We start from the raw sequence: 27,797 nt of genomic DNA, 5'->3' as shown, positions 1-27,797 counted from the left end.
CTGTAACTTAGCACCGTCCTATTTAGCACTTAATCACCCTCTGTTTGTTTCAAGAACTTGATTTCCAAACTTCTTGGAATAGAGTCTGACTTAAAATTCTTTGGGTGTATAATAGGCATCTACTAAAGTCTCGTTGACTTGACCAATTGAGAAACTGGGCGAGCAGGTTATATTCTAATTGGTGTTTCTTTAACCAGCAAAAACCGATGGTTAAAATGAGTTCTGCTTATGCGGTTCTCTGTGTGTTTGGAGAGGTTAGGGTTGGAACGAGAAGAGACTTGGCGACCTTCCAGCCCAGTGTCTCCCAAAACTTACCCCACAAGATGATCCACATACTATCTCCCCCACTTGGAGAGTCTCAGCACCTATTTGCATAGTAAAGGCCCTGAAAAGTCCTGCACTAAGGAGAACCAGTTCACTGGCTTTAACTCCATGTTTCCCAAAATGTTTTTCACCATGGAACCCTTTCTCCATAGCGCACCAATTAACTCCCTGTGAAAGAGGGTTCCCCAAGACACAAGTGGGAAAATGATGTTCTAACAACTCACTCATCCATTGTATAAACGGAAAAACTAAAGCTTCCCAAATCACAGATTTGCAAATATGATTTAAAAAAAAAATAACTTTAAGAAGTCTCTAGCCCTCGTGGGTCCACTGGGAAACCAGAATGGAGGTACAGGGGGGCTCTTGGGCATGCAGTTAGCGTTCAGATAGTCTTGTACAAGTGTAAAGACTGGAATTAAAAACAGAACAAATAAACCTGTCTGCTTAGTTCCACTTGCTGCCCGTTGTCTCCTTGTTCTTTCTGTCTGGCTCTTCTGTCCATGCCCACTCCCGCCCCCTCGTTGCGAGCCCTGCTATGCTTCACTTGGCCTTTATTCCTTGGACTGTATGCTTCCCCTCCCAATGCAACTGGCCTGCCTCTTCCAACGTCTAACATCGTTTTTTTATATCTCCCCCATGTCCATCCTTCTCTGCTCAAGACTTTTCATGGCTCCTCATTCCTTACAAGGTAATTATACAAATTTCTTAACCAATGCCAAACACAGTTGGGTTCCAACCACACCTTCCATACATCCTTGCTTCAGTCATGCTGGCCCCCACATGGGTCCCCAGGTGGACCAAGCCTCCTGTCTCTTTGCCTGTGCCCTCTTCCAATCAGTGCCCCTTGAGAGCGGGGCCAGCTCTCCTTCCCACTGTGGCTTCAGCACCTGGGACAGTGCCCACCTCTGTCTACTCCCAAGAACCTGTCCCCAGAGGGGATGAATTGGCACCAGTGCTCAGCGCGCTGGGCTTCTGTCCTTTTAGTGCTGGTGGGTTGCTGGGAAATGAGCGGTCTTTTCTTTACCTGCCCCCATCTCTCCGTTGCTCTGATGAAGCTTGTTATTACTCAGTTCACCCACCGGCAGTTCTCCAACCTGCCTTCTTTTCCATCCCTAAAGACCTGCCTGATTCTCCCACCAAATGTCTGCTCATCCTTCAAGGCCTGTTTCACGTCCCAGACCCTCCAGGAAGCTCTCCAGCTCATCCTCCCCACACCAGACACTCCACCCTCTTGTTTCCCAAACCTTCTGCGGCAGATTAGATCTGATTAGGACAGCAGGCTGTTCTAACTACGTCTCTCAAACTCAGCCAGTGGAGGGGTTCCCTTCCAGTGTTGTCTATTGTTTTTATTACAGTGTTACTTACTTAAATCTAACAAACATCAAGCTAGGTACAAATTCCTTGTGCTTCAAGGTAAGTAAGTTACAACTTATTCCTGTTGTTATCATGTCCCATTAGACAGTGCCTTGGAAACTAAATCTCTGCTTGCCATGGAGATGAGCCAGTTTCTGCTGCCTGGGGCCTGTGGAGTCAGCAGCGGGTGGTGCTGGGTGACTCACTTCTCCCATTTCTTCTTTCATTGTGGGTGAGGAGCTGCCCCACGAGCTCATTTGATGTCCTGGGGATAAAAAACACAAACACAAACTCTAGATCAGTTTGTAGTTGCGTTTGTGGTAACCGATTAAGGCAGATTAGATGGGCTTGAACGGGGATTTATTCCTCGCTCACATGATGAGAGCCCAGAGTGGAGTGTCCAGAGACAATAAGGCAGCTCCACCATGGAACGAAGCGCACCCCCACTCTGCGCTCTTGGGGTGTGGTCATCGTTTTAATGCTTGTAAGAGAGCTTCTGGAGCTCCAGCCATGAAAACGATGGCCCAGGTGGAGAGAAGGAGAAAGGTGAGGGAGGGCAAAGAGGGCCTGTCAGCCCAGCCACCTTCAGAGATCTTCCCCAAGACCACTCATCCCATTGTCCAGACGGGGAGACACCGTGAGCTGCCAGGGAAGCTGGGAAACAGGGTTTGGGGTGCGCTGGGGGTCACATCATCGCTCCCAGCACCATGGGGTTCTGTTAGGAAGGGGGAAGGGGAGATGGGCGTTACTAGGCAAGTGGTGACCCCTGTCAACCTTAGGGACTGGGGTCCCGTGGCAGTGTGACTATTTTTTTAAAGACTGTTATTGAATTGTAAAATTTGGAAATTATAGAGCACTCACAGACCCCTATTTGAGAAACACTGATCTAATTGTTCTCTTGTGAGCTTGCAGAAAGATGGCGTCTCTCTCTCAGTTGCTCTTTTTTGCTTAAATGAGAGGGTCCTTAGGGGCAGCGCCCACCCTGATGCCTGGCATGTCCTCCGTGGTACCTGGCACACTTCTGGCCGCAGGAGACTCACCTCTTGAATGATACCTACTGGGCCTGTGGTCAGTTTTGCAAGGTGGTTAAGAGTGCAGTTTCTGGAGCCATCGCCTTGGTTCAGACCTCTGCTCTGCCACTGACTAGCTGTGTCAACTTGAGCACATTTCTTAATCACTCCATGCCTCAGTTACCCCAAATGTAGAGAGAAGAAAATAATAGCATCTTTCATGGAGGCTGTGAGGATTGAGGGATAAGCCTTGTGTCGGGCTTCCCTGGTGGCACAGTGATTAAGAATCCGCCTGCCAATGCAGGGGACACGGGTTTGAGCCCTGGTCCGGGAAGATCCCACATGCCGCAGAGCGGCTGGGCCCGTGCGCCACAACTACCGAGCTTGTGAGCCACGATGACTGAGCCCGCGTGCCGCAACTACCGAAGCCCGCGCGCTTAGAGCCCATGCTCTGCAACAAGAGAAGCCACCGTGATGAGAAGCCCGTGCACCGCAACGAAGAGTAGCCCCCGCTCGCTGCAACTAGAGAAAGCCTGCGCGCAACAACAAAGACCCAGTGCGGCCAAAGATAAAAAATAAATTTAAAAAAAAGAGATAAGCCTTGTGAAGTATTCCGCGCTGGGCCTGGCGCATGGTAGGTGCTCTGGAAGTGTCACCCTGGAAACGTCTGGGTGTGTGTGCGTATCTGTGCCCGCATATGTGTTTTGGGTGTTGACATGACCTTAGGCGGTCACTGCATAAGCCGGCTCACTGCTTCTCAGACTACACAGATTGTACGGGACCTTCCAAGGTGGGTGGGATGTGGAGTGTTAGGGGAAAGACAGGATGCTCTGAAAGGGATGTTCTAATTTAACCATTGCCTAAGTTTTTAAAAAATATTTTATTAAAGTTTAAAATAATGTTAAAATAGGATACGAGACCTTTATGCTTTCTGAAAGGGGCCGTACATTCAAAGCTTTTCTGTTTCCTGGAGGCATCTGAGGCTGTGTTCTGATACTCGCTTCCTGCTTTCAGCATGTTCCTGTTTGCTGTCTGTTGGCAATGACGCTAAGGTGCTAGACACCATTCTGGGCTTTGAAAACCAGCTCACAGATGGGAGAGCGGATGCCACGCCTTCTCACTTTGCTCCCCCAGGTCACAGACCTCCTGGTGGACGAGTCCAGTTTCACGGGAGAAGCCGAGCCGAGCAGTAAGACGGACACCCCGCTGACGGGCGCGGGCGACCTCACCACCCTGAGCAACATTGTCTTCATGGGGACCCTGGTGCAGTACGGGAAGGGACAGGTAAGCCCCGGGTGCCTGGGGGCCCTGGCCTCCCTCACCTGCAGGATTTCAGCCTCAGAACTCAGGCTCCTCTCTCCTAAACACAGGGCGTCGTGATCGGAACAGGAGAAAGATCCCAGTTCGGAGAAGTGTTTAAGATGATGCAGGCTGAAGAGGTGAGGGCAGTGGGGCTTTGGGTTTTTGTAAGCTGGGGTTTGAGATGATTCTCAGCTGGTGACACCAGCCCCGCGTACTCCTTGGGAATAAGGATGATATGATTAATGTGAGTACACTTTTTCAAAATTTTTATTTTAAAACATTTATTCGGATTTTTGTCAAGATATAACTTACGGTGACATGCACAGATCTGAAATGTAGCAGTCAATGAATTTTTATATATGTGTCCTTGTGTAATCGTCACTCAGCTTAAGACATTAAAAAATCCAGGCAGAAGCCGGGGGACACTGCTGGGATCTCATCTAACAAACCCATTGTTCTCATCCTTTCAGACGCCTAAAACTCCTCTACAAAAAAGCATGGACAAACTGGGGAAGCAATTGACACTTTTCTCATTCGGCATAATTGGTGGGTGAAGCAGTTTCTGCACGGGTTCCCAGAGGGGGTGGGGTGTGTGGAAGGAGCCGTCCTGAGCACCCACAGCTGTTTCTCAAATACCCTGCTACTCACCTGGGTGAGAACTGGGGTTTGGGATCAGAGGTTCTTGGACAGTAACAAGAGGTTTCTCTATCAGAACAAGCTAATGGCTGTAACAAGCAGTCCCCGCATTTTAATGGTCTAACATGGTCAAAATCTATTTCTTGCCCATACCACAGTCCATGGGCATGTTCCTGGTGAAATGGCTTTCCTGGATGGCTCACCTCCAAACACTGACTCGGGGGCCCAGGCCCCTACCGTATTGTTGCTCTGCCTTCCTGCAGGTCCTGGGAGGAGGGCCATAATTCTATGTAGCCAGCAGGTAGGGAAGGAGAGAATATGGAGGCTTGTTGGGGGGAAATTTTTAAGGCAGGGACCAGGAAGTGATGTCATCAATTTTGCCTATTCTTGATTGGCTGGAGTGAAGTCACATGGCCTACCTAACTGCAGAGGAGACTGGGAAATGTAGTCTGGTGGTGCACCCAGCCATGTTTCTATTCTACTAAACAGGCTGTGCCTGGGCTTGTGCGTCCTGGCCTTTGGCAACAGATCAAACAGCATCCACAGGATGCTGCAGAGCTAAATTCAGGTCTTTACTCCTGAAGATCCCCATGGGGCTGCCCTGGTCCCTTCACCTGCTCCTTCCTGCTGTCTCCAGCTCTGGTTTTGATTCTGTGTCCTTCGATCCCAGCTTTCAGGATCAACCAGTGCCTGGGCCACTGTAGATTCTCAATAAATGTTGGTTGAATGAACGAGTGAATAAAGGAACAAACCAACCAACCACTGCTCATAGCATGAGCAGTGATGGGAGGAAGTACTAGAGAATCTGGCTAAACTGTAGAGCCGATAAAGTTCTTGGGAGAAACTTCTGTCCCTCCTAGCAGCAGTTTTGTCGTGCTTCTGGGCATCTAGATGCATTCATTCATTTAGTGAGTATCTTATGACATGCTAGACCCTATGATAGGTTCTGGGGCCATCAAGATGAGTCAAACACAGCTTCTGCCCTTTGAAGGGCCCCAGGGAAATACGAGAGAGACACCTAAACAAATATGAAATGTGAAAGCAGCAGTTAATTTTGCATGGAAGAGTTGGGAAGGCTCCCAGGAGGAGGTGACATTAAGTTGGGTCTTGCAGGATGGGTAGGAGTTTGCCAAGTGAAAAAAAAAAAAAAAAAAAAGAAGAGATTGGGAATTCCAGACAGAGGAAAGGGTAGATTCAAAGGCATGGAAGGTATCTCCACTCCTTCACAACTTGTAAGAGGTGGTAAATTTAGCAAAGTGTTAAGAGGATATGGTCTGAAGTCAAAGCTCTCAATTCTGTCATGCTGGGGACAGACCTGCCCACCCTTTCCACCCTGGCCACCCCATCCCAACCTTCTAGTATCCAGTCTCCTGTCCAAATGTCAACTTTGGATTTAGTGCTCAGACTTTGCTCAGTCAGTAGTTTTACTGTTTTCAAGTAGCTCTATGTCCTCGTCCCTCCTCTCCACCCTATTTTGTCCTGGAGCAGTTACGGAAAACGGGTTTTATCTTAACCTGCCAAGTCTGATCACAGCTAAGGGGGCTCTGTGCTTGTGAGAGGATTTGGAGGCCATGCTCAGGCTTGGTGGCAGAGAACTGTGATGGATTAGTGACGTCTGTCATGGACGCAGGAGGGGAAAGTGGCTCTGCATCGCCGTTCACCTGCCATCCTCGGGGTTACATTGATCAGGCTTCTGGGGTAGAATGGATGCCCACGTGGCCCCAGCTGGCCAGAGGACCCTTTTACACTCTGGAGCAGGGGATGGAAACTGTGACTCCCAGGCCAGATCGGGTTTGCCACCTGTTTTTGTGTGGCTCACAAGCCAAGAATTTTTTTTACATTTTTAAATGACTGAAAAAAATAGAAAGAAGAAGAATATGTTATGACACTAAAGTTATATGAAATTCAAATTTCAGTGTTCACAAATCTGTTTTATGGGCACACGGCCACACCCATTCACATATTATCTATAGCTGCTTGCACACTGCAACGGCCAAGCTGAGTTGTAACAGACCATATGGCCCATAAAGCCGATGCTATTTACTATCTGATCTGTTATATGAAAAGCTTTCCACCACCTGCTCTAGACATTGGGGTTGCCAGAAGGAGACTGGGCTGTAATAATGGCCCCAAGAGCAAATACCAAGTAGATGTGCTTCAAGGCACATTGTCAAATAGATGCTCTTAGCAGGCCTTTCCACAAGATGAAATTTGTTTTAAAAAAAAAAAAAAAAATCCAAGTCAGAGGTCCTGCAAGGTCATTGCCTCGTATAAGCCATTATTCCTCAAGTTAAATTAGAAAGTAAATCAGCATGTCCATGGCCAGGCCCATGACACCATTCAGACGTTTTTTCTTTTTAATGAATATTTTAAGAACTGCTCTGGCAGAGTGGAAATTTTGAACCCTCAAAGGGTCCAAGGAGGAGATTCAGGGGAACAGCGGGCACCAGCGGAAAGCGGTGTTTGCCACTTTCCACGGTGTCAATACTCACAGCCGCCCATTTCAAGCTACCAGTGCAAAGTTACTGAACGTGGATTTGGGAAGAAATGAGCATGGTCAGCTCTTGTGAGCCCTGGTGAACAAGCTCATCCTCCTGCTGCAGGGAGGCCCCCAGGGTAGGGGCGGGTCCTGGTGGGTGCGGCCCTGCCCCTATTTTTAATAGAGTTCCCTCCCCACCCCCAGTCTTTTGCATCTGGGTTCATTTGGATTGCAGCTAAGATTTTATTTGACTACTGAATCCTGTTGCTAATCATAGTATGAAAATAGGGACTTCCTTGGTGGTGCAGCGGTTAAGAATCCGCCTGCCAATGCAGGGGACACGGGTTGAAGCCCTGGTCCAGGAGATCCCACATGCCGTGGAGCAACTAAGCCTGTGCACCACAACTACTGAGCCTGCGCTCTAGAGCCCGCGAGCCACAGCTACTGAAGCCTGTGCGCCTAGAGCCCATGCTCCACAACAAGAGAAGCCACCACAATGAAAGCCACCGCACCGCAACGAAGACCCAACGCAGCCAAAAATAAATAAATAAATAAATAAATAAATTAGAAAGATACATAGTATGAAAATAGCCCCTAATAAATCAGATCTTCTGACCCCCCTACTCCCAACACACACACACACACCACTACTACCCAGCAGAAAACTTGCCCCGGCTCCCCTTTCCCTGCAAAACAAAGCTGATGCTTTTCAGCAAGTCTCCCAGGACGTGTCAACAGGCGACTCCTCTCACCTCACACATTTTTCCCTTCACCTGTCCGGTAACCGTGGCCCCAGCAGTTCACGGCTGGGTGTTACTGTGGGCCAGGAGCCGTGCTAAGCACTCCAAGTGCATTGTCACATCTTACATCCTGAAACAAGTCCTCGAGGAAGACGTGGTCATTGTCCCCACTTTACAGGTGAGGAAACTGAGGCCACGCCTGGCGGCCCCTGAACTTTTCCCCATTGTCAGAACATCTCAGCATCTTCACGGGTCCCAGCGTGACTCATGCCACTCCTGTGCCTGGAGGGTCCATCTCTGACTGACTGTGTCCCATGCATAGCACAGTGCCCGGCGTTTAGGAAACGTTGGGTCAACGATTGACGAAGGAGAAAAATGGAAAAAGGAATGTATTTAATCATGAACACGCAGGATAAAGTCAGTCAAGAGACAGCGGCCCATCTGTGCATCATGGGAGCACTGCAGACACCTTGGGGCAAGTCCTGGGGGCGTGCAGCCCATGGGAACTTGTGGAATAATACAGAAATGTTGCCAACGGCCCCAAATAAACTGGTTGGCTGTTTCTTTCTTTTACTTGAGCTGGCTTGATCCTCTCCTGAAAAAGTAAAACCATCCTCTTTCTCGTAGGCAGGGGAGTTTCTTTCTTAAAAAGAAAAAGGGGAGAGGTGGCACGTGTTTGAGGTTATTCATAATCGTCCTGTGTCTATATTACTGGAAACTCTTTAAGGAAATGAGTTTGGAATGCCTTCGTCCTTTGGAGGACATACTCGTGCGTGCGTGCGTGTGTGCGTGTGTGTGTGTGTATACATACATACATACATGTATGTTTTTATCTCCTCCCAGGCCTGATCATGTTCACGGGCTGGCTGCAAGGGAAGCACCTCCTCAGCATGTTCACCATTGGGGTCAGGTAAGGGCGCTGGGCCATCCCCCCTCGTCTGTGCACAAGAGAAGGTGGGGAGATTGGGGGGCAGGAGTGGCGTGGGGCAGATGCAGCCCTTCCCCCTAAGCCACAGTCTCCCTGTAGCACGTTGTCCGGCAGGTGGGTGCCCAGTGAATGTCTGCAAAAGGGATGAAAGCTGACGATTCGGAGTCCCTGCCCCTCTGGCCCGTGGGTTTGGGTCTTCCTGGCTGAGCGCGGACTCCAGAGCCAGCCCACCCGGGTTTAGATTCTGCCTTTGCCACTTGCTAGCCATGCGACCCCGGCCCAGCGTCTTCATTTACTGGTCCTCCTTTTCCTCCTCTGTAAACGGGTGTGATGTCAGCCCTCCGAGGGGTGCGGTGAGGATGCCCTGCGCAGGCGCCTGCAGCCACGCGGAGCGTGCGGTGGGTGCGTGTTCTCGTTACACATTGGGAACTCGGCCCTTGATTTATGGAGGCGGCTGCAGGAGAGGACAGAGAACCTGTAGCCGAGGCCACACGGCTGACTGCAGGGCTGGGGACCGGGGCCTTGACTTTAAGCCCAGGGAACCTGCCCTTCCCCCACCTGGTGATGCCCATAAGCGACCGCCCCACCCTGGGTCCCAGTGGAGAAGCAGAGGCAGGCAGGAGAAGGCCGGCTCTATGCAGGGGCGTGAAGTTGCACAGCTTTTCCGCGGCTGCTCGGGGACGCGGGGTGCTGGGGATTGTCCCTAACGGGCCACGTCCCAGCGGAAGGGCAGCTGGTAATCGGGGACGTGGAGGAGCCATGTCAGGCCCCTCACGGTTTCCTCAGGGTGACCCCCCCCTTGTGTTGTTGTCTGTAAGATGGTTCAGGTCTTACGTGGAAGATTACTGTAATGTCGGTGAGCAAAAATATATACTTAGTACATCAAGCCCACAATGTAAACAAACGTAGATGCCCGTCAAGTAGTGAACAGATAAACAGCATACAGTGGAGTATTATTCAGCCACAAGAAGGAGTGAAGCCAGTGGGGGAAGGGTAAGCTAGGACGAAGTGAGCGAGTGGCACGGACATATATACACTACCAAATGGAAAATGGATGGCTAGTGGGAAGCAGCCGCATAGCGCAGGGAGATCAGCTCCGTGCTTTGCGATGACCTAGAGGGGTGGGATAGGGAGGGTGGGAGGGAGGCGCAAGAGGGAGGGGATATGGGGATGTATGTATGTGTACAACTGACTCGCTTTGTTGTACAGCAGAAACTAACACAACATTGTAAAACAATTATACTCCAATAAAGATGCTTAAAAAAAAGAGTGAAGCACTGACACATGCTACAGTGTGGATGCCGTAGAAACGTGAGGCTAAGAGAAGGAAACCAGACACAAATGGCCGCATACCATGTGACTTTGTTTCTATGAAATGCCCCAAATAGGCAAATCCATACAGACAGAACGTAGGTTAGTGGCTGCCAGGCGCTGGGGTCGGGGAACGAGGAGGGACCCCAACAGTTATGGGGTTTCTTCTGGGGGTGATGAAAAGGCTCTAAAAGTGATTGTAGTGATAGTTATACAACTCTGAATATAAAACCACTGAATTATATACTTTAAAAGGGCGAATTTTATGGTACGTGAATTACATCTCAATAAATAAAACATAAAGCAGGTAATTAGGAAAGCCGTTATTACAAGGATCCTTGGAACCTTTCTAATTTATATATAAAAAGTAAACTGTTTGCAAACAGCCATGTTGTAACTGTCATTACAGTAAATTACAGAGACGCACCTCACAATGGATCCCAGTGCGGAACAGAGGCTGTGGGGTGCTGCTTCCCCCAGCGCCGGCCAGTGTGGGCAAGAGAACCTCGCTTTAGGGGGTTGAGTGTACACGTCTCTGGTACAGAGTCAAGTCTGTCTGTGTAAAAATGAGTGGACACCATTACCTGGCAATTAGCAATAGAAGAAATTCAAATGCAGGCCTTTTAAAATTCCAAATGCCTCACTTTTTTAAATTGAAGTATAGTTGATTTACGATGTTGTGTTAATTTCTGCTGTACAGCAAAGTGATTCAGTTATACATATATATACATATATATATATATATATATACACACACATTCTTTCAAATGCCTCATTTTTTAATCACACTGCCCTGTGTGCATTGAGAGGCAGGCCAGCAAAATCCACCTGTGGGCAGGTGTGTATCCTATTTTAATAGTATTCAGTGACTATTTTGTGAATGAGTGGAAGCTGGAAAAGTCTGTGTCTGGTTTTAGAAGCTTTGCCGTTCCTTAAAAAACAAAATCTCATTAATGCCAAATCCTGGGGACATGAAAAAGAAAAAGGAAAAGTTGGTTTAAAGAATATTATGCAGTTAGAATATTATGTGACAAAAAGCAAAATACAAATGGCAAACATTTGGAAAACGCCATCTCAGACTAATTCTGACTATAAAAAGAAAAGGTACCCTAACAGCAATTGTCTTTAGGTTTTCACCTTAAATAAGCTATAAATAAATGGATTGATACCAGGGCTTGGGTTTTCCCCCCGAACTCTTTGGAACCATGAAAATCAGGCCATTGTGCTGTACAGATGTTCCTGCTGGATTTCAGGCCTTTTCCCTGAAACACACCCAGATCATCATCGTCACATTTGGGTGGTGGCCACAACAGACGGCTTGCAGAGCTCTAGATACAGAGCCCAAGGTGTTCTTTGGAGTGGACGAGGTCATGATCTCAAGTCGAGTGGGGTTTCCTGACTTTATATCCTGAGTTACGTGCCGTGAATGGTATAAAAGAAAATAGAACCCGGAGCTTTCGATGGCCGTTTATCCCTCCGTGTCAGTGTCGGAGTGTTGACCAGCTAGGTGAGGCGGTTCTAGGATCTTCGAGAAAGTGAAGGGGGCGTAGCCAGGGTCTGTTGCTGCCGTGTGGAGGAGGGGGGAGGGCTCGGGAGGAGCACGTGACCTCGTGCATCGAGGCACAGCTCCGTGAGGCAGGCTGGTCTCCATTTCACAGATCGAGAAGCTGAGGGTTAGGCCGACACATTTGCCTGTAGTTACAGGATCAGGGAGTGGAGGAGACAGACTGCAAACCCCATGCATTCTGATGCAAAGCCAGGGTCCGGCTCAGTGCCCCTGGCCACCTCCCGGGCAGGGCAGGGACTCTTCTCCCTCTCCCTACCCTCCCCGGCCATGGCACTTGGTTTGCTTATTTGCCCCACACATGTTTCTTGAGCAACTGTTTACTATGTACTTGCATCGTCCAGTGCTGATGGAGCTGGACCACGGAATCTGCAGGCTGGTGGGGAAAGTAAACGTGAACAATTTAAGTGAATGTTAGCAAAATAATCACAACTTACGATCAAAGCTACAAAGGAAACGATGGTTGAGAGACAGATTAAAAGGGAGGCGGGAAGGGATGTGGCCGGAAAAGGTGGCCGGGGAAGGTTTCTCTGAGGAGTTGAAGCTGGAGAGATGCTGCTAGGGTGGGCAGGGCGTTCAGGCAGGGGAGTGGCGGGGGCAAAGGCGTGGAGGCGGAGCGAGCCCAGCGCATCTGCGGAAGCGGGGGGTGGGCAGGCTGTGGTCGGGCTGGGTGATAAGACCAGACGGTGGGGTAGATTAGGGGGCTGATCACGCGGAAACTCACGGGCCCCTTTTTGTCTGAATTCTAATCACATCCTCAGAACCCTTCTCAACACGCCGTGCCAGGCCATCTCTACTATTCTTCTGGAGCAGAGAGATGAAAAGTTGGCCATTCTTGGGATGGTGATGGGAGGTGTGAACCCTGGCTTGTTCTGAGGGAACAGGGGAGTGGGCTGCTGGCTGCGCTGTGGGCGGTGGAGTTTGAGGTGAGGGCGGGGCCTCCTGCAAGAGGAGGACGCCATAGAGCAGGGGGTCTTGGACTTGACCGTAGCTAACCTCACCATACAAGGGTCCCTGGGAGAGCTTGTCCCACACAGATTGCCGGGGCTCTGACTCAGTGGGTCTGGGGGGTGGGGGGGCCTGAGATTCTGCATTCCTAACATGCTCCCCAGGGACGCTGCTGATGCCGCTTCAGGAAGCATCACTCTGAGCAGGGAGGCCATGGCTACAATTACCCTGGTCGGGGCTCCAGCAAGAGGCGGGGCTAGGGAAGAAGGTGGAGCCCCGGAAAGAAGGCTCGGGTGACGAGGTCTTCAGAGGTGGGGGTGGTGGCCGAGGGTGGAGCCTCAGCCACGAGGCGCTCCCCGAAAAAGCAGAGCTCTCAGAGGCCGTGATGCATGAGAACCTCCCCCAAACAAGGATGCGTTCCATCCCATCTTGTAAACCACAGGAAGTTCCATGAGGCAAAAAGTCGGTGAAATATTTCCAGGTCAGTAAGAGAAAAGGCTCCTGTGTCCACCGCATCCCTACTTCCCCAAGGTCGTTTCTGATTTCTTGTCTAACAGCCGCTTTCATCTCTCTCATCCCACTCGCTCGGTCCATGGGAAACTTGCAATGGAAAGAAAACTGAGTCTGGTCATTTCACTTGTGACTTTGAAAGGATGGGGTTCTTCAGTTTTTAGCAGAAGAAAATCACTCAAAACCTCTCAGTCATAAGGTAGAAATGGCAGGAAAGCTGGTGAGGAAGAGATTCTCCAAAATAAATAGCATGAGAATCATTCTTTTAAAAACTTGATCCTACTTCCCTCTGCCTTGAGCGACATTCAAGTTGACCCAAGGTCTACTTGCTTTTCCTGGTCTATTGTAATCTTTATGAGTTTGCCAATTAATTTTTTATTATTATGAAAGCCTCCAGGCACACACAATGCCCTTCTCATGCCATGTAGGAGGAAAGTGCCCGTGAGAACCCTTTGCAAATGTTTGCTTAGCTGGCCTTGTCAGCCTGTGCCGTAAAACCAAGGAAGCCTTCTTGCTGTCACCGTAGAAACCGGGCACAGTCCCTTGACCAAATTCCGTCACCTTGGTTTATATAACTTACCGCTGAATGCTCCGTGGTCTCCAGGTGAAAGGCCGCCATTCATATACCGTATTTCTTTGATTCTGAGACACATTCTTTTTCACCTTCTACCTTCCCTGAAGTCAGACTGCTTCTCACAAGTGAGGTGATAAGAAAGCATCCCGGCACCGTTAATGGGCAGCATGTTTTTCCTTTCTGAGAGGTGCACAGGATAATGGTGCCCTTCCCAATCAGCAGCGCCTTAGATCTGATGAAATACGGTAGCCGCGCGTGGCTTCGGTTGAATGGTCATCCTCGGTGGCGGGGCTTTCTGATTAGTAACCAACCTACGTAGAGCGCTCACTATGTGCTAGGCCAGGGTGGGTCCGGGCTCTTGCACTTGCAATGTATTCACTCATTGCTGTGTGTTCACTCAGCAAATATTTACTGACTACCTGCGGGACCGTGCTGTGCAAAGGGTGAACCACGGTGGGGCGTGGCGTGGTAATGCTCACCCCACAGCTCTGCACAGTCTGCCCCCCACTCTCCAGCCTCCCCCATCGGCCTGAGGTCACTGGCAAGACACAGACCCTGCCCACAGGAAGGGGATCCTGTGCTCAGTCCCAATGCAGATTCCCAAGGGAGAAGCTCATTGGTTCAGCTCGAGTCACATGTTCTCCTCTAACCCAATCAACCTTGGCTGTGGGAGGGCAGGGCCACGTGGTACAGAAAGAGTTGGGGGGGGGTCCTAAGCAGATGAGCAGACAGCACAACAACCTGCTTAGGCAAAGGCGTCGCCGTGCCACTTCACCTCCCCCAACTTTTATTTCCTTGTCTGGTTTTCTCACAGGAAGTGTCTAAACCATTAGACCAATTTAAAGGAAAATTCAGGGGACCCAGGGAGGACCCTCTGAACCTAGTAATTCCACTTCCCACTTAGTGCCTGATTCCGGAAATTGCTTTCATAGGGCCCAAGACTTTTGTCTCTAATAGCTGACAACAATTTAAATGCAAAAGCACTTAAATAGGCAAAACAATGGACAGACTAATTCACACTAAAGTGTGGATGTCTGGTAGGAAAGCAGGGTTTTGCAGGGGGAAAGCTCAGAGCAGTGGATGCTGAAGAAGGAGGCAGGTGTGTCATGGGACTGGGAGCACAGAATAGAACAGAGAAGGTGGGGAAACCACGGACAAGCTTCACCGGGTAAACACGTTGCCAACGCCAGTTGGGATTCACGTCATCGTTAAGTGCGTGCTAGAGGTGATCCGCCTGGCCTTTTCGATCCAGCCTGGCTGTGGCCGCCATTCCCGAGGGTCTGCCCATCGTCGTCACAGTTACGCTGGTCCTGGGAGTGCTGCGGATGGCCAGGAAGCGGGTCATTGTGAAGAAGCTGCCGATCGTGGAGACTTTAGGTGAGGGAATCCAGCTGGTTGGATTCTTACAAATTGGACTGCATGGGCATTTCAGTGCCGTGATAATTCAACCTGGGTGTTTCCTAAGCCTGAGAGCTGGTGGTGACGACTTCTTGTTCCTATAAACTCTGGTGTCTTCTTGTGCCAGGTTGCTGCAACGTCATCTGTTCCGATAAGACGGGAACTCTGACTGCCAATGAAATGACTGTCACCCAACTTGTGACGTCTGACGGGCTCCACGCTGAGGTGAGCCCGTGTGAATTTATAAGGTTCAGGTCCAGGTTGTGCCCTGCCAGACCCCTTCCTTCCCAGAGAAAGCACACGGGATCTTCCAGAGAACAGTAAGGAAGAAACAAATATGGGTTATCGGACAATCTCCTTGCTACAAATAGCAGCGAGTAACGTGACGGATGGAAGGCACCACCCTCGGGTTGGCACGATGCTACACCCTTGTTTTTCACGTTGTCCGTGTTTCCTGTCATATCACAGCCACAGAGTAATCGCAGCAGAGATTACTGCAAAGGCTACGCTATTTGCCATCGGCTCTACAAGAAAGAGCTTGCCCGCCCCGGTTCTATAACATAAGCACCCTTGTATGCTAATACTTGGTTTTCATAACCATAATTTTTACTGGCTGAAGAATGCCCTGTTGCAGTTTACTGAAGCACGGCACTTGGTGAGGTATCTGATTAATACGTAATCCTGCAGGGGACATTTCATGCTTGAAGACGTGTTCGTGGTGGGACCGTGACCTTGGGAATGGATCCCCAGAAAGGGATATGGGTCAACCGGGGAAGCGTCTTTTTGCTTCCTAGTGACACCCCGTTTTTTGCCTTTGCCCTGTAGGTCAGTGGAGTTGGCTACAACGGCCAAGGGACTGTCTGTCTTTTACCCTCAAAGGAAGTCATTAAGCAGTTTTCCAACGTCTCAGTGGGGAAATTAGTGGAGGTAAGTGTCAAAAGCGCCACCGTGGAAGTAAACATGCATTTAAAACAGAGCTAATGGGGACTCTCTCCAGAAAGAGAGACAGCAGTTGGGCCAACTGGTTCTCGGTGATGACCGGGCCACGCCCCAGGGGTCAGGTTGTCACGGCGGCCCAGATACAGATGGAAATATGGGACGTAAGGGAAGAGCTGGGAGCCCCTTCCTCCCCCCTTGCTTGCTGGACAGGGAAGGGGCTCCGTGGATGTTGGGAAACAAGCACGGGATGAACGCTGCCTGCTGTGACCATCAGTACTTGTAATGTGAGCCATACCCATCCTCGCAGGAGCTCACGTCCCCTCCCCACGGGAAGTTTGACCACCATCCCCTCCGCGCAGGTCCCACCTCCACGGTGACAATTAACACAGCCCTGAGAGGGCCGTCCCATTATCTCAGTTGTGCAGATTAAGAAACGGGAGCTCGGGACTTCCCTGGCGGTCCAGTGGTTAAGACGCCGTGCTCCCAATGCAGGGGGCACAGGTTCGGTCCCTGGTTGGAGAACTAAGATACAGCATGCCGGCATGCACAGCACCGGCCAAAGAAAAAAAAGGAACGGGGGCTCAGAGAGGTAGCGTGAGTGCCCAAGGTCCCTCAGTGAGTGGGAGGGAGCCGGGATTCACCCCCGTGCTCTTTTTGTCCATTTGTTTCTACTTCTCTTTTTTCAGTTATTATTTTAAATTGAGATGTAGGTCGCACACCACAGAATTCACCCTTTTAAAGTGTACAGTTCAGTGGGTTTTAGTATACTCACAAGGTTGTGCAGCCATCACCGCTATCTAATTCCAGGACGCTCCGTCGCCCCAATCAGAAACCCCGTCCCCACTAGTGGGCACTGGCCATCACCCCACACGCGTGACCCCCCCAAGTCTGCCTGCCTTCCCACTGTAGTTCCTCATGACAGCTTTGTGACGACCAACATTCAGCAGAGTCAGTAAATATTAATCGTGTGGATTTTGAAGATCGGGGACTGATGTATTTTGAAGAGTAAACTTGTCCCTGGCCCTGACGCCAGCCCCAGCTCAGAAAATGGGTCCAGCGTTCAGGGCTGGACCTTTTCACGTGCCTGAGTAAGCCCGGGACCCCGGCGGGTGCAGCTCCAAATACTAACAAACGACCTTCGGAAACCTCTCCTTCCAGGCAGGCTGTGTCGCCAACAACGCCATCATCAGAAAAAACGCGATGATGGGGCAGCCAACGGAAGGCGCCTTGATGGCCCTGGCCATGAAGGTAGGAGGTCTGTGAGGTCTGCGTGGGGAATTCTTTCACTCGGAGCTACACTGGCAGCAGAATTCGAGGTCCTGTCTGCGTGAGGGAGGTCCTCACGTGGCCTTGTGCTCTTCTTAGAAGGACACCAGTCATACCGGCATGGGCTCCCCCTCGCCACCTCATCTGAACTTCGTTACACCTCCGAAGACCCTATTTCCAAATCAGATCCTGTTGGCAGGCACTGGGGAATTACACATTCCATATGTCTTTGAGGGACACAGTGCAACAGATGACACTCCCCTAAGGAGACTTTTTAGATGTTGTTTTCCCTAATCACTCCCCCCATGAGATTTTAATACCGCAGATATTACGGAAAGACCCAAACGAACTTTTTTGTCAGCCCAGTAGTATGCATCTGTTCCTGTACTGTATGGGTGTCTGTGCTTTATACATAAAAGGAGTAGATTTTTTTTCACCCCCTAAGAACCCATTTTCACCCCTTGGGGGGCAATGGGATGCACAGGTTAGGATTGGTTTACAACTGAGGAAACCAAGGCTCAGAGCTGTCAAGGAACTGGCCTGAAAGCCATCAAAGAGCGAGTGAATGTGAGGCCTGGCAGGGACCCCAGGTGGTGACCACAGGCACCCCACTTCCCAGGGCTCCTTTTGCCGCCTTTTCAAGTCTGAAACATTCGTCCCGGCAGAAACCGCACAGGTTCCAGCTAGAAGCTGTGGCAGAGGCCATCAGGCTCTGCCCCTGGGACAAGAGAAAAGAGATTTCTTTTCGGGTGGGACGTTTGAAAGCAAATGGCTTTTCTCTGTGAGCTAAACGCTTGGATTTCTCATCTGCCTGAGGTGGTTTGAATAATGAATAATTTAAATGGACTGAGCTTTGCGTAGAGATTGGTTTAGGATAACTCACTGAAAACGTCCCATTTTATTTTCCTAGATGGGCTTAAGTGATATTAAAGATTCATACATGCGAAAAAAAGAGATTCCATTCAGTTCGGAGCAGAAGTGGATGGCGGTCCAATGCAGCCCCAAGAATGAGGTGAGTGTGCCTCTCTGCCCCCTTTCCAGCAGAGCGAAGTGCAGACATCAGAAGAGTTTAAAGTTCCTGGCTACTTCTCTGAGCTTCCAAATAGGTGAAAATACAGTTGATGGCAGTTAAACCTTTGATTACGTTGGGTCCTCTTCTGAGATCGCCATCTGAGTCTCTGGTTCTCAAAGTGGGGTCCCTGAACCCGCAGGAGCATCACCTTGGAATTTGTTTGAAATGCAGATTCTCAGGCTCCACCCCCAGACCCACTGAATCAGAAATTCCAGGGCTGGGACCCAGTCATCTGTGTCTGCTGGGGATTCTGATGCAAGTTCACGTGCGAGACTCCCTGGCCTACAGCACAATGACTGAGTAATTACTACCGGAGGGACCGCATGTTCCTACCTATGACACTGACCCCGTTGCTAACTTAGGGTCCTTTTTTCGCATCCCTGTGCTGAGTTCTTTACACATATGATCTCATGTAACTGTCACCACGGGGGAACGAGCCGTCATCCCGAAGGGGGATCCAGGACACACACCCCAGCATCCACCGTAGACGGTGTAGACAGTGAGCTTGCACGTGTGCGCACACATAGGTTCTAGGCCACCAGGGGAACAGGTACCAAATTCTTACCGGCTGTGCCTGGGTGGGGACTCAGCCCACGTTTTCCCCCCACTTTTTTCTTTTTAAATTTTCTGTAGCTTTTCAGATTTTCTACAATGAAAAAACTTTTTTTTTTAAGAGATTTTTATTGCCTTCTACCTTTTTCTCCAAACTTTCTGCTCTTTCTGGAAGCTGTCACGTCTTGCCTATGCTGAGATTTCCCATCTCATTCACAGTGGCGGGTAGCTCGGCCAGCTTATCCCAGGTCTTTGCCATGAGTGGACAGGCATATAAATTCCAGGTGCTTAAGAGGGGTTTTGGATTTTTTTTTAATGTTTTAATACCTTCAAATCTTATTTTCCCCCCAAAGGCAATGGTAATATATTTTCATTGAAAAAAATTATAGAAATGTAACTTCAAAAATGGAAGCTCCCGACAATTCTGCCCCTCTTTTCTCCCTACCCACTCCCCGCCCACGCTAACACCCCTTCGCAGTCAGAGATAGAGTGTTCCAGATTCTACATGTGCAAATGCAACACGTGGGGTGGTAGTTTCAAAAGAAGGTCATGCCGTTTACAGTGTGTGTAATTTGCTCTTTTCCCTTAAATGATGTCTTGGCCAGCTTTCCGTGTCAGTTTGCACACGTTCATTCACTGCCCACCGTGAGCAGGAAGGCGCTGTGCTCGTGCCGGGGATTATAGTGTGACCCCACACTGACGAGGCACCTGGAGCTTACGGTCTAGGGGAGACGGAGCTGAACAAATACACAGGAAACGGGTCGGCTGCTCATTTGAGTTCATGAGCCAAGTTCACGGTGCCTGCTTGCTTGGAAGTCTCCCTGAAACAGACATCTAGTGGTCAGTCGCACACTTAAAGGCACAGCGCTGCCTGGGATATGACCAGTTGGTGAAACGTGTGGACGCTCTGAGTGACATTAACCAGGGAGCCCAATGTAGGGCAGGCCTGCTTTGGGTCAGAGATCGGCCTCACCCCTCTCTGGGCTGCAAGGTATTCCATCACGTGGATTTCCTGTAACTTCTCTAACCTGTCCTGTATTGGTGAACAGTGACGGTCTGGGATAAATAACCCTGCCGTGAACATCTCTGTGTGGATGAGGTGACGGTCACCAAGAGCTGAAGCAGCCAGTGTCAGCCGATTTTTTCCCTCTTGTCTTTTCCAAGGAGCAGGAAGACATCTACTTCATGAAGGGGGCCTTCGAGGAAGTGATTCGTTACTGTACCACGTACAACCATGGGGGTATCCCCCTGCCGCTGACGCCCCAGCAGCGAGCCTTCTGCCAGCAGGAGGAGAAGAGGATGGGGTCTCTCGGCCTGCGGGGTCAGTGCCTGTGGTCCCAGCCCCAAGCTCTAAGTTTGCACATAACACTGACTTCTCAAGTGTATTAACGCAGGGTCCCAAGTCAACGCAGTGATGGTCAGAGTGGTGTCAGGCAGGGTGCTAATGCAGGCAAAGCCAGGGTGGGCTCTCTTGGGCAGATGAAAGATAGGGCGCCCCCCACCCATCTCAGCTGCCAGATGACACCCATTATCCCAGACGCCGCTCATGTGTGCAAGAAGAGGTTCCGAGTTTTCTAAGACAGGTGAACGGGCCGCCCCTGAAACGATGATGTTCCCGATTGGTCGTCTTGCTCACAGCTCGCTGTCAGCAAAACCCAAAGCTCTTGTGAATTAATACGGACTTTTCATTCCGTGGCCATTTCCAATTTTCTGCACCAGGGCCAATGCCTTCCCCGATGGGCTGAACATTAAACCTCATGTTTCCCGTAGTGTCATATGTCAGCCTGTCCGTTTTCAGAGAAAATGTCTAAAAACACTCTGGAACACGTGTATTCCCTCAGGGGAAAGTGAGAAGCGTTGGCTTGCTGTATTGGTTTCAATTGCCCTAGTTTTCCCCTTCAGGGGACAGTAATTATAAACTGACCAGCCTGTAAGGGGAGGACATGTCAGGACAGAGCTGAGCTTAGCTGAGCAGGGCAGGGAGGGTCGCTTTGAGAAAGGGGGGGATGGTACCCACATCGCTGGCACAGCCCCCTGCGTCACTGGTACAGTGTCATGACTGAGGGGTCACAGCTGGAACTTGGCCATAGCTCCCCTCCAGTATCAGTAAGGTGACAAAGTAAGGTCAGTTCCCGCACCACCCCCTCTCAGAGCACCTGTCCCAGAGAGCCGGGTCTGGCTTCTGTGCCACTGACACAGAGCCCTCTGACCCGTGCTGCCTCCTGCACGTTTTTCTTGACCTTGATGGCTGTTGCCCCGAGTCTGCTGGCAATGACAGAGGAGGGCAGAGCAATGAGAGATAGGCCGTCAGAAATGCGCGCTTATGTGCCAGCCCGCAGGTGTTCTCGTGGCCACTCCCCTTGGGGGCTGCACCGCCAGTGGACAGAGGTCCGTCTCCCGCTGGGCAAGTTGTTGCTGCTTGCCCTGCTCTCCATCGTGGGTGAGCCGTCGGGAGCCGCTGCCCTGCATGGGCCTGACGACCACCGGGAAGATCGTCCCTTCCCTTTGCGGTCCAGGGACTTAGTGCCCAAGCCCCTCGCGGATATAAGAGGGTCTGGGACACGGTGGGGCTGGGGCTGACTGGGGATGAAAATCTTCTCAACCTTCTGTGGGTCTTGCTCTGTCCGCAGTGCTGGCCCTGGCTTCTGGGCCCGAGCTGGGGAAGCTGACGTTCCTGGGTCTCATCGGAATCATCGACCCTCCGAGGGCCGGCGTGGAGGAGGCGGTCCACGTTCTCTCTGATTCGGGCTTGTCCGTGAAAATGATAACGGGAGACGCTCTGGAGACGGCCTTGGCGATAGGTAACCAGGGAATGGGGTGGAGGGTGAGGGTCGCCACCCGTGCTTACTCCTCGAGGGACCTGGTCAGGAGAGCTCGCACCTACCTTCCACGTGCTTGGAAGAGATTCTGAGGTTCGAGGACCAGCATCCCACCTTCCGAGTGGGTGTTTGTCTCTAAAATGTTGGCAGGTTCTCCTAAAGAGGAAGAGACCTCGTGTGCACTGAGAACATTCTCTGTCCTGGGGCCTTCCATCCATGATCTCACCTCATCTCCACAGGCAGCGTCATTGCCAGTGCACACTTCCAGTCTGGCTTCTGCCAGTAGCGGTGTCCCCTTGGCAAATCATTGAGCCACTCTGACCCTCGGGCTTTTCATCAGCAGAGGGCTAGCCACCTTCCTCCTCCTCCTCTTTTTATTACTGTTAGCAGGGTTGCCACACCTTGGTTTTCTCCCCCCCTCTGTCTTGAGGCAGCCTGACACCATGGAAAGATCACAGACTCTGGAATCAGACAGAAAGAACCATGTCAGGTCCAGTATTAGCACTTACTAGCCCTATGGCCTTGGGAAAGTCACCGCTCTCTCAGTTTCCTCATCTTTAGAGTGGGGATAAGAGGCCTTTGTTGCCAGTTCATTCTGTGGATGGAATTAAGGTCAGATACCATAGCAGGTGCTCTCTAATTGGGGCCACCGTGGTTTTGTTTCTCCCTGTGGCCAAGGCGGGGCCTGATGTCAGGTAGGTGGAGTGAGGGGCAAGTGCAGGGACCACAGTCTCAGGCCCTCAGAAGGGACTGTCCACACCTTGCAGGAAGAAACATCGGCCTGTGCAACGGGAAGCTGAGCGCCATGTCCGGGGAAGAGGTGGAAAGTGCCGAGCAGGGCGCGCTGGCCGAGCGCGTCGGGAAGGTGGGGTCCTCCCGAGGCTTGCCGCCGAGGGGCGTGGGGTGAAGGTGCCACCTCCTCATTCACTGATGCTCGGCCCTCTCCCGTCTCCGTATCCAGGTGTCTGTCTTCTTCAGGACCAGCCCAAAGCACAAACTCAAAATCATCAAGGTCAGTTGTGTGCCTCTCTGGTCCCTCAGGGCACAGCCCAGGGCGGTGGCGGCTCTGCTCACAAGGTGGTCCAGGGCCCGGCGGTGGCCGCCTCCTCTGCACTGGCCTCTGGGGAGGGGAGAACTGGGGGCCCCGTGCCACGTGTACCAAAAGCGGGGAGCGGGAATTGGGTGGTGCCAAGGGAGAAACGCAGAGGCCAGCCTTCGTTAGTCGGGTGCTCCTTGGCATATTCCTGTTATTTAACTCCAGGCCTTAGTTTCCTCATCTGTAAAATGGGGATAATGTGAATGACAGAATGACACCAGCTAATTCACAAGGCAGGAGAGGATGAAACGAAGCCAGGGGACTTCCCTGGCGGTCCAGTGATTAAGGCTCCACGCTTCCAATGCAGCGGGTGCGGGTTCAATCCCTGGTCGGGGAACTAAGATCCCACATGCTGCACGGCGTGGCCAAAAAAAAAAAAAAAAAAAAAAGAAACGAAGCTGGGCCAGTGAAGCCCTTGGCAGTTGCCTGGCCCACCGCAGGTGCCTTCTGATGGTGCATCAAAAACGAAAGTGCTAGAACGAGAGACTCCTGTGTGGTTTTCCTGCACACGGATGCTTTGAAAAGTTGCTCTTTAACACTTGTGTTTTTCTTTTGTGTTATTTTGGGGTTTTTTAGTTCTACAGAGTAAATCTCTGTGCCAGTCATTCCTCAAAGAAAATATTAATACTTATTGGGTACCACATGGATTCAGGGGACGAGTTGATTATTATTTGTTAATGGTTGTTGACTGAAAAAAAAAAAGCACACCGTGAGAGTTGTGAGTTAAGTTTTACTGGGGGCAAAATGAGGACTACAGCTGGGGAGACGGCGTCTCAGCTCTGAGGAACCACTCCGAAGGTGTGGGGGTGGGATGTGTATGTGAGTTCCGTGAAGGGGGTACTGCAGTCATGCACACATTTTGGCAGAAGGTTGCCCCTGGCCACGAGGAGCAGATGTCTCCGTTAGTGACTTTAGTGCTTTTCTAGGTATGAAAAGTTGTAAGAATCTGGGCTCATAAAATCTGCTCCTGAAAACAGCTAACTATCTGAAGGCTTGTTCTGCCAGTTTTTCCTTCATTCCTGATCTCCGCCCTGAACTCCTTTCAGGGGGTGTGGAAGGTCAGCGGCTGCAGTGGCCAATGACTTCATCCTTGTAGAACCAGATGGCAAGTGACAGTTTTTAGGTGGCATGGTGACGGATGACACATTCATGCCTTCGCTCTGGGCCGGACACTGTCCCCTCTGTGTTCTTAGTTTAGGGCTCACAACAGTCCTGATAAGGAGGGACCGTGTTCCCACTTTGCAGATAGAGAAGCTGAGGTTAGGTTCAGGGCTTGCCCAGTGCCCACAGCTCATATGGGGGCAACTGGGATTCAGACCCGGGCCAGCTGACCCCAGTGCCCTCTAGAGAGGGGCCTTTGCCATGAACCACTCAGTGTGAGAGGCGGGGCAGGAGGAGGGAAGGATCTGGAAGGAAGGTCCTCAGGCTGCAGGCCTCCACTGGCCTCCTCTTTCCAAAGGCTTTGCAGGAGTCGGGGGCGATCGTGGCCATGACAGGGGACGGGGTGAACGACGCGGTCGCCCTGAAGTCAGCGGACATCGGGATTGCCATGGGGCAGACAGGGACGGACGTCAGCAAGGAGGCCGCCAACATGATCCTGGTGGACGATGACTTCTCAGCCATCATGTAAGCTGCTCTTTAGGTGTTCTTTTAGTGGCAAAAAGGCCTGGGGTGGCAGCCCCCTGCTCTGCTGTGGTGGACATACACGGTGTCCCCAGGCCCACCCCCCCTCATGGAAAGCAGGGCCACGGGGGCCCCTTCTCCTTGCTGGATCACCGAGGGGCCGGCAGGAGGCACTTCGGGAGCCTTGGGTGAGGGCTGGGGTCCCAGGGCTCAGACGACAGAATGGTCTACGGTCTTTGGACAGAAGGGCGATCGTGGCGTGGGGACCAGTCCCCAGCGGCTGATGGCACCTGTCAGGACATCAGCACCCTCTACTGGTGATTCCCTGAGAATGCCAGCAAGGAGAAACGTGACCTCTGGTGACACCGTCGCTTCCTTTAGCAGGTGACGGAGCTGGCTGACCCTTCTCGTCTGGCCCTCTTTGTGCATAAATGCTTTCTCCTCTCTTGCAGGAATGCGGTGGAGGAAGGCAAGGGGATTTTTCATAACATCAAGAACTTTGTCCGATTTCAGCTGAGCACGTAAGTCGAGGCCAGCGTCCCCCCCGTGTGCCAGGTCTGGGAGCAGCTGGTGACAGTGCCCTGTGTGTGCCCTGCAGGAGCATCTCGGCCTTGAGCCTCATCACTCTGTCCACCGTGTGCAACCTGCCCAGCCCCCTCAACGCCATGCAGATCCTGTGGATCAACATCATCATGGATGGGCCGCCGGCACAGAGGTAAGGCAGCGGGCTGGCGGGAGCGTGCAGGGGAGACGGCGAGGGGAGTGCACCAAGCGCAGGAGGAGGCGTCTGGTGGGCGGGCAGGGGGACAACGAACTTTCTGCTCCTCTGCCTGGAATGCTCCCCCTGAGCTACCTGCATGGCTCGAGCCCTCTCTTCATTCGGGTCACTGCCTCCGAGAAGTCCTCCCTGATTTCTCTAGCAGCAGCCTCCTCCCAACCAGTCACCTTAACCTGCTTTATTTTTGCCTAGAGGGGAACATATTTCCTTGTTTATCTGATCGGAATCCATCTCCCCTTTAGAATGTCAGCTTCCTGGGGGCAAGGTTTTTGCTTTGTTCCCTGCAGGATCCCCGACTCCTACAATGGTGCCTGGCACACACTAGGTGCCCAGGACGTTATTGGCTGGATGAATGAGGAGGGAGCGTGAGGCTAACAGAATGAATGATGCAGGAGGAAGGATGGGCTCTGGAGGCAGGGGGGCCGGTGTGCGCAAGCGAGGCACTTCCCTGTGTGTGAGCACATAGTGGGTGTTGCTCTTGGTGCAGCTGAATTGTTAGTTATTAATCTAATCACCACCGGTGACGGCTTTGCTCCCCGCCACGCCCAGCGAGAGGGCCACCTCTTATACGTGCTCTCCCTGGGAACGGGGCCGCGAGCAAAGCTGGACCCCAGCCGTATCCGCCCAGCGTGGGCATCCCCAGCCAGCTCCCTCCTTGGTGCTCCACACCATCCACTGCGGGCCTGGCCCCGATCGCGCTGCCTTGGAGTTGGCTGAAGGCAGGTCCCCTCAGTTGCTGGGGGGCTCTTTAGTGGGCGGGGCCTGGATCCCATTTCCCCAGGCCAGCTGGGACGAGGCCAGGCCCGAGCTGGGGGCGGGGGTCTCCGAGGTGACGGGGAACGACCGGGCACCATTCAGGACCACGTGGTTGGCCACAGGCATGGTCTTCTGTCACCGCACTCATGGCTGGGGATGCGGGAGGGCGGCGGAGCTGCCGGGCTGCCGGTGGGGTCCAGGCTGGGGCGGCGGGCCCCCAGGAAGGAGCAGAGGACGTGAGGCAGGAGGGGCCGGGGACAACCTGGAGGCACTGCCCATGCCCGTCCAGGCCTTCGATGTGGACCTTTGTGTGTTACTTCGCCGGGTGGCCTCGCGCATTTAACCACTGCACGTCTCTTCAGTGGTTTATTTCAAAGCGTCCGGTTTTTTTTGTTCCGAGCAGCTTGGGGGTAGAGCCGGTCGACAGGGACACCCTCAGGCAGCCACCACGGAACATCAAGGACGTGATACTCGGCAGAGCCCTCATCCTGAAGATCCTCCTGTCGGCCGCCACCATCATCAGTGGGACCCTCTTCATCTTCTGGAAAGAGGTGGGGGAGTCCTCACGGGCTTGGCCAGCGGGTCTGCGTGGTGGCAGACGCGGGGCGGGGGTGTGGTCCTGGCCCCCGGGGCGCAGGCGCCGTGGCTGGGGGAGACACACATCCACGTGCAGGGGAGGGCGGGGAGGGATTGGGAGACGACTGCAGAGGTGGGACCGGGCGGAGGGGACGTGAGGCCTCACAGGCAGAGAAAAGGCGGCAGATTCCTTCCTAAATGGGACACAGTGCCTCTCCTGCTTTCTATTATCCCCAGGAAACAATGTGACATCTACTAAAAAACTCCTGTCTTATTCCCAGGAGGTGACTATTTGGGAGATTTTTTATTTAATTTTTATTTTATATTGGGGTAGAGTTGATTTGCAATGTTGTGTTAGTTTCAGGTGTACAGCCAAGTGATTCAGGTATACATATACATGTATCCATTCTTTTTCAGAATTTTTTTCCTTATAGGTTATTACAGAATACTGAGTTCCCTGTGCTACACAGTAGGTCCTTGTTGATTATTTACATGTAGTAGTAGTGTGTATAAATTAATCCCAAACTCCCAATCTATCTTCCCTGCCAACAATTCCCCTTTAGTAACCGTAAGTTTGTTTTCAAAGTCTGTGAGTCTCTGTTTTGTAAATAAGTTCATTTGTATCATTTTTTTTTTTTTTAGATTCCACATATAAGTGATATCATATGGTATTTGTCTCTGTCTGGCTTACTTCACTTAGTATGATAATCTCCAGGTCCATCCATGTTGCTGCAAATGGCATTATTTCATTCTTTGTTTATGGCTGAGTAATATTCCATTGTATATATGTGCCACATCTTCTTTATGCATTCCTCTGTTGATGGACGTTAAGGCTGCTTCCATGTCTTGGCTTTTGTGAGTAGTGCTGCTGTGAACATAGGGGTGCAGGTATCTTTCTTTTAGAATTATAGCTTTGTCTGGGTAATTCTATTTTTAGTTTTTTAAGGAACCTCCATACTATTCTCCATAGTGGCTGCATCAATTTACATTCCCACCAACAGTTCAAGAGGGTTCCCTTTTCTCCACACCCTCTCCAGCATTTATTGTTTGTAGGCTTTTTTTTTTTTTTTTTTTAATTCTACTTTTTTTTTTTTTTTTAATCTATTTATTTATTTATTTATGGCTGTGTTGGGTCTTCGTTTCTGTGCGAGGGCTTTCTCCAGTTGCGGCAAGCGGGGGCCACTCCTCATCGCGGTGCGCGGGTCTCTCACCATCGCGGCCCCTCTTGTTGCGGAGCACAGGC

The 27,797-nt window shown here is 51.3% G+C and overlaps 1 protein-coding gene across 1 annotated transcript in view; it reads left to right on the top strand.

The window, feature by feature from the left end:
- Positions 1-27,797, top strand: part of ATP2C2 (ATPase secretory pathway Ca2+ transporting 2) — an 80,263-nt gene that overhangs the window by 49,311 nt on the left and 3,155 nt on the right. The window contains exons 8-24 of the mRNA XM_057534404.1: positions 3,822-3,971; positions 4,058-4,126; positions 4,460-4,535; positions 8,688-8,754; positions 14,932-15,056; positions 15,205-15,302; positions 15,903-16,004; positions 17,175-17,264; positions 18,193-18,294; positions 20,071-20,227; positions 21,537-21,707; positions 22,493-22,590; positions 22,687-22,737; positions 24,281-24,447; positions 24,897-24,965; positions 25,043-25,159; positions 26,382-26,529. Coding sequence (XP_057390387.1) covers positions 3,822-3,971; positions 4,058-4,126; positions 4,460-4,535; positions 8,688-8,754; positions 14,932-15,056; positions 15,205-15,302; positions 15,903-16,004; positions 17,175-17,264; positions 18,193-18,294; positions 20,071-20,227; positions 21,537-21,707; positions 22,493-22,590; positions 22,687-22,737; positions 24,281-24,447; positions 24,897-24,965; positions 25,043-25,159; positions 26,382-26,529 — 1,857 coding nt within the window. The remainder of the gene's footprint in view (positions 1-3,821; positions 3,972-4,057; positions 4,127-4,459; positions 4,536-8,687; positions 8,755-14,931; positions 15,057-15,204; positions 15,303-15,902; positions 16,005-17,174; positions 17,265-18,192; positions 18,295-20,070; positions 20,228-21,536; positions 21,708-22,492; positions 22,591-22,686; positions 22,738-24,280; positions 24,448-24,896; positions 24,966-25,042; positions 25,160-26,381; positions 26,530-27,797) is intronic.

The sequence above is a fragment of the Balaenoptera acutorostrata genome, chromosome 19, assembly GCF_949987535.1.
Source record: "Balaenoptera acutorostrata chromosome 19, mBalAcu1.1, whole genome shotgun sequence".
NCBI lineage: Eukaryota > Metazoa > Chordata > Mammalia > Artiodactyla > Balaenopteridae > Balaenoptera > Balaenoptera acutorostrata.
Note: the sequence above shows the minus strand (reverse complement) of the source record. Positions and strands in the feature narration are given on the sequence as shown.